The sequence below is a fragment of the Leptonychotes weddellii genome, chromosome 9 (genome assembly GCF_054177405.1).
Source record: "Leptonychotes weddellii isolate Sample4059 chromosome 9, ASM5417740v2, whole genome shotgun sequence".
Classification (NCBI taxonomy): domain Eukaryota; kingdom Metazoa; phylum Chordata; class Mammalia; order Carnivora; family Phocidae; genus Leptonychotes; species Leptonychotes weddellii.
In genome coordinates, this window is record NC_138377.1 from 66,836,569 (window position 1) to 66,843,191 (window position 6,623).

The 6,623-nt window shown below is 35.8% G+C and overlaps 1 protein-coding gene across 1 annotated transcript; it reads right to left on the reverse strand.

Annotated features, from left to right (window-relative positions):
* Positions 1–4,425: 4,425 nt before the first annotated feature.
* Positions 4,426–5,439, reverse strand: LOC102741049 (olfactory receptor 4L1-like). Its single transcript, XM_006730621.2, has 2 exons — positions 5,194–5,439; positions 4,426–5,118 (listed from the first exon to the last, which is right to left on the reverse strand). The coding sequence occupies exons 1-2, from the start codon at positions 5,437–5,439 to the stop codon at positions 4,426–4,428; spliced, it is 939 nt and encodes a 312-aa protein (XP_006730684.2).
* Between the last annotated feature and the right edge of the window lie 1,184 nt (positions 5,440–6,623).

Consider the following 6,623-nt stretch of genomic DNA (forward strand, 5'->3'; position numbering starts at 1 on the left):
TAGGACTCTAAAATCTGGCAGGATCTCCAGTGAGAGGGTGTCCTAAATTTCCTTAAATGCTTCAGTGGGCCTGGTCTAGCATTCTTCAGGGGTGCAGGAGACATTCAGTTAGTTTTTGATTTTTCTCAAAAGGAATTTTCCCATGAATTGTGGATGAATTGGTGTGTTTGTGGGGGGTAAGGAGGGATTTCCTACTCTGTCACATTGCTGATGTGGCTCCTAGCATTAAGTATTGATGCATGCTGCTATGTGGTTGAATCTTGAAAACATTAGGCTAAAGGAGAGAAGTCAGTCACAAAAGACCACATCCTTATTCCCCTCCCCCTACACCTAGGTAACCATTAATCTACTTTGTGCCTCTAAAGATTTGCTTATTGTGGACACTTTATACAAATGGAGTCATGCAATATGTGGTCTTTTGTGCCTCCTTTCTTGTACACTGACTAATTTTTCAAGAGTCATGCATGTTATAACATCTGTCAGTACTCGATTCCTTTTTATTGCCAAATATTCCATTGTATAGATATATCACCTTTGGTTTATCCATTCATCAGTTGATGAATGCTGGGGTTTTTTAAATTTTTTATTTTGTGAATAAAGCTGCTGTAACCATTCATGTTCAGTCTTTTGTGTGGGCATGTGTTTTCATTTCTGTTGCATACATATTTGGAGTGAAACTGCTAGGTCACATGGTAACTGTATGTTTAACACTTTGAGGAACTGCTAGAATTTTCTCCAAAATTGTTGCACCATTCTCATTTTCCACCAGCAATGTATGAGGGTTCCAACTGCTCTGTGTTCTTGTCTATCTTTTTTGATTATAGCCATCCTAGTGGATATGAAGTGGTATCTTACTGCGATTTTCATTTGTGTAGCCCTAGTGACTAATGATGTTGAGCATCTTTTCATGTGCTTTTTGTGTATTTGTATATCTTCTCTGGAGACTTTTTTACTTAGATCCTTTGCCCATTTTCTAATTATTTGTCTTTCAATTCTGGAATTGTAATAGTTCTGTATATATTCTGGACCCATGTCCCTTATGAGATCTATGACTTACAAATATTTTTCTCCCATTTCATGCATTGTCTTTTCACTTTCTCCTGACTGTCATATTTGCTGAGATGTTTTTGTTTGTCTTATGATTTTTGATTGTGGGAGTTTTTATTTGCAAAACCTTTCTCTGAGAGTCCAGTGTAACTTGTTTTCAAGGAACATTTTTTTTCACTGAGTATTTGTGTTTACTTTTGCCAAATGCCTGAGCCTATACCCTTAAGTAGCAAGTTAAAAGAAAATTCTCACACTGATGTGTGGGAACATACAAAGAATATGATGATAAGCCCAACCTTTGTGAAGGACCCATTTATTTTCATCTATATCCAGAATCAAGTTTGGATAACATTTTTTTTTCTTGCTGTCTGCTTTTGCTAGGCAGGCTTTCTTCTAATAATCTCTCTCTTTCTCTCTTTTTTTTCCTCAGAATCTGTGCACTCAGCATGGCCTCCAGTCAATCTCCATGCCTGTTAGGGCACAGAGCCCAAACCACAGTACTCTCCCAAATTTGTAGGATCTCTAGGCAACAGTGTTCTGTAGATGTTCTTAGAGTGGGCACTGGTTCAGTGCTGGTTTACCCTCCTGGAATGGAGCTGAAGCTTCATACTGGACTCAAATGTGATTTTTTTTTTTACCTTCTTTTAAAATGTTTAATTGATTTTAATGTTTATTTTAGATGATTTTAGCAGTCTTAGATGTTTTGTAACCAGAGGGGTTCAGGTTTTTGAGTGTACTATACTACAGACACAAAAATCTTACATAATATTTTATCAGTTGGAGTATAATCCCATCCACCACTGGTTGTATATTTTCCCTCATAAATGGTTATGATTTATTTAATATAGGGTGTTATATAATGTAAGACTGAAATTTTGATTTTACTGTGTTAGAATTGAATACAGTTTTCAGAGCAAATATTCTGAACTTGCTTTATTTTTCTCTTCCATTTTCCTGAAATTTTTCATGTATTCCATGTTCCTTTTTTCTATATTTTTTTTCAAGTTTTTATTTAAATTATAGTTAGCTAACAAAAATGGCAAAATTGGTTTCAGGTGTGTAGAATTTAGTGATTCATCACTTACATATAGCACCCAGTGCCTTCCTTAATACCCATCACACATTTAGCCCATATCTCACCCACCTGCCTTCATCAGCCCTCAGTTTGTTTTCTATAGTTAAGAGTCTCTTACGGTTTGCTTCCTTCTCTTTTTTTCCCTTCCCCTATGTTCATCCATTTTGTTTCTTAAATTCCACATATGAGTGAAATCATATGGTATTTGTTCCTTTTCTTTAAGGAACAAATTTTTCTTTTAGTAATTCAATTACTAAAATATATGAGCAATATATGCCCTGATGTATTCTAATCTTTTAACAGATAATATCTCACAGTAAAGTGCATGTATTCCTTAGTTGTAGGTCAAATTAAATAATATTCTGCTAGAATATAGTTATTTCATTTTTCTTTCTTCATTCAGTAAATATGTATGAACTGCTGGGGGTGCCAATATGTAGCTAAATACTGGAGATACATAGAATTTATAGCCTAAAGACAAAACTGACATTAACCTATAAGTATATAAATAATTATTATAATAATTTATGCAAAGGATGGAAATCACAGCATGCTATAAATGAGTAAAATAAAGAAATCTAAACTGGCCAAGAACATACAGGAAAAGTATTCTAAAATGTAATATTGTGGGGCGCCTGGGTGGCTCAGTTGGTTAAGCGACTGCCTTCGGCTCAGGTCATGATCCTGGAGTCCCTGGATCGAGTCCCGCATCAGGCTCCCTGCTCGGCAGGAAGTCTGCTTCTCCCTCTGACCCTCCCCCCTCTCATGTGCTCTCTCTCATTCTCTCTCTCTCAAATAAATAAATAAAATCTTTAAAAAAAATAAATAAAAAATAAAATGTAATATTGTGAAGGACGCGTGGCTGGGTCTGTCATTAAGCTTCCGACTCTTGATTTTGGCTCAGGTCATGATCTCAGGGTCATGGGATTGAACCCTGCGTTGGGCTCTGTGCTCATCAGGGAGTCTGCTTGGGATTCTCTCTCTTCCTCTCCCTTAACCCTCACCCGCTCAAATAAATAAATCTTTAAAAATATTTTTTTTAAAAATGTAGTACTTTTTCAGGTTCTATACTGTAGGAGGAAGTTAGCTGGGTATAGAAGTGAAGGAAAGTCATTCCATGTGAAGGGAATAGCCTGGAAAGAGTCCTAAATTAAGATGCCTGATACTTCGGAGAATTTGAAAGAAAGTCAGTGTGATGTAACATTATGGAAAAAAAATTACATTAGAGCTAAATTTCAGAGGGAGGATGGATTTTGACAGCCAGTGAAGGATATGAACCTGCGTCTTAATGCCACAAAATAGTTTTAGCTAGGGAAGAAACATTGAAAATTGCATTTTAATCACATCACCCTGGGTGCTTGTAGAGAATGCATTCAATGGAGGAAGGAATTTATACAGTGCTTAAGGAACAGTTAGAAAGCTGTTGCCTAGAGGAAACAAGAAATGTTGGTGTCTGGAATTAGGAGAGAATACTTAAGATTACCATCAATGAGTATGGGATTCCCAATTTAGCATACACTGGTCCCTCCTCAACACTCATAAACAAATCAAATTTCACTGATAATTAAAATAAGGATTACAAGCTTACCAGAGGCAAATTTAAGTGTAGTTTTATGTAAAGCATTCGGAAAGAAAAAGTTACATGATATAGTATCTAAAATTAAGAAATATGCTTCTTCTTTTATTTATTGAGGTTTGAAAGGCAACTGTGCATCCTTATAATATTTCTTGGAGCATTTGGTTTCAAGGCTACTTTTTGTAGTTCTACTGAAATCGTTTTTGTATTGGTTCCTTCCCTCTGGTATCTTAACATTATCTCTGGCGTTATTTATATTCACTCTACTCTCAAATTTAATTAATTCTTATTTTTTGTCTCATTGGATCAAGAGATTAGAATGGTATCTTTCCCATTGTTGTTCATATTATTTCACTCATGATTTGTACTGGTACCTCATTTAAAGATATATAAATTTATGAATGTCATTAACAATTCATATCTATTAAAATTATCCCTATTAGTATTCCATATTTTTTAATATTCTTCACTAATAAATATATATTGAATATCTATGGAAAAGTGCTCAATGATTTCAAATGTCTATTTTGCTGTAGGTCACTCATTATCATTATGTGCTTTAGCAGCAGTAAATGTGAATTAAAATATTTTATGGTTTTCTGCACAGGTTATGGTTCTGCACTGGTCACTCTAACATAAGAAGAGTGAAACCATGTATTATATATAATCTATTCAACTTCTATTAACACAGTATTTGGAAGTTGTGTTAATTATATAGTGCTCAAATCTAGAAGTTCTGTGTAGAGATAACATGTTGGAACCGTAATTTTCTCATGGTCCCTTGCATTTTCTGATTTCTCAGGGTGTAAATAATAGGATTCAGTAAGGGTGCGATAACAGTGTAAAATACAGCAAGGACTTTATTGCCTGCAAAACTATTGAATGGCCAGATATAGATAAAGATACAAGGTCCAAAGAACAGAGTGACCACAATGATGTATGCAGACAGTGTGGGCAGAGCCTTGGAGGGCCCTCCAGGTGATCCTTGTTGTACAGTGATCAGGATGACAGTGTAGGAGACAAGCAGGAGGATGAAACTGATGAATGAGAGCAGCCCACTGTCAGCAATGACAAAGAATTCCAGGGTATATGTGTCCATGCAAGCAAGCTTAATCACAAGGGGAAGGTCACAAAATATATTGTCTATGACATTGGGACCACAGAAAGGCAAGTTTACTGTTAGTACCATCTGGCTTATGGTGTGTACAAACCCAGTTGTCCATGAAAATATCACAAACCCACTCAGCAGCCTGTGGCTCACGATTGTCCTGTAGTGCAGGGGTTTGCATATGGCTACATATCCGTCAAAGGCCATTGCTATCAAAAGAGTCACCTCAGCACCCCCAAAGAAGTGCATAAAGAACATCTGGGTCATGCAGCCCCATATGGAGATGGTCTTGTGTTCATTGAGCAAGTCTGCCTCAGCACCCCCGAAGAAGTGCATAAAGAACATCTGGGTCATGCAGCCCCATATGGAGATGGTCTTGTGTTCATTGATCATTTTGGTTGTGGTGACAGTGGAGAGACACATATCCAGAAAAGAGAGGTTTCCAAGGAGGAAGTACATGGGAGAATGAAGAGTGGAACTAAATGTCACTATGACTATAAGGAGAATATTTCCCAACACAGTAGTACTGTAGATCAAGGAGAATGTTACGAAGAAGAAAATCTGAAGTTCCCATTGTCCAGAAAATCCTAGTAAAATAAACTCAGTCACTACAGATCCATTTTTAAGATCCATTTACTTGATTCAGAAAGGCTCCAGAAGTTCTTTTATACAAAGAAAATAAAGAGGTGCCTGGGTGGCTCAGTTGGTTAAACGTCGACTCTTGATTTCAGCTCAAGTCTTGATCTCAGTTCAGGTCTTGATCTCAGGGTTGTGAATTCAATCCCTGTGTTAGGCTACATTTAAGGAAAAAAAAAGAATGAAAAAAAAATAAAGCCACAATTAGCACGGATGTTTTCCTATTTCTATTTGATGATATGAGAATATATAATTTTAAATATATCAGCATCACCATCTATAATTTGAAATTATTCTATGGGTCACATCACTTTGAAACAATGTTCTTATAGTTATGCAGCAATTAAAAAGCATTTGATGGAGTGGAGGTTTTATTTTCTATTGTTTATTCTATCAAATGATACTTTTATCAGTTGGTCTTGACTGTCACTAATTTGTTCATGTAGAAAAATTAGATAAGTAGTTTCATTAGTATTTTTTGCCTTTTATTATCACAATTGCTGTCACCTCTTGAGATCATTTTACAACAATATATAAAGAACATAGAATTTGGAAGGTTAGGAAATTGTATTGTCATGCATCACTGAAGTCATTTATTAAGATTATTCATTGTTTCTAAAATAAAGAAAATGTACATGCACATACACACACACACACACACACACAATGTAGGGGTTAATTTGTATATGAAAGAAAGTCTTTTAACTCATTAAAAATAATTGGCTTTTTAGTTTCTGTTTTATTTGGTGTTTTATAGTGTACTGAGAATTTCACAAAATATGGACTCATCTTCAGATCTTTATGAACTTATTTTCTCAATTCCAGTATTACTATTGTTCACAGTGAGAAGTGTGTGCATTGTGTGTAAATGTATGTATGTGGTGGTTAAGAAGTAAACAGTGAAATGATTCAACCCTAACATATAGATTTTACTTTGGTTGTAACGTATTATACTAAAGTGTCTTTACTCGGCTTTTTATTTTTTTTTATTTTATTTTATTTTATTTTTTAAAGATTTTATTTATTTATTTGACAGAGAGAGACACAGCGAGAGAGGGAACACAAGCAGGGGGAGTGGGAGAGGGAGAAGCAGGCTTCCCGCAGAGCAGGGAGCCCGATGCGGGGCTCGATCCCAGGACCCTGGGATCATGACCTGAGCCGAAGGCAGACACTTAACGACT

Bases quoted from the DNA above. Each gene is read 5' to 3' on its own strand.
- LOC102741049 (XM_006730621.2), bottom strand. From the start codon at position 5,439: ATGGATCTTAAAAATGGATCTGTAGTGACTGAGTTTATTTTACTAGGA. The intron at 5,119-5,193 runs AATGAACACAAG...GGGGGTGCTGAG, and splicing joins TCACCACAACCAAAATGATC to GCAGACTTGCTCAATGAACA.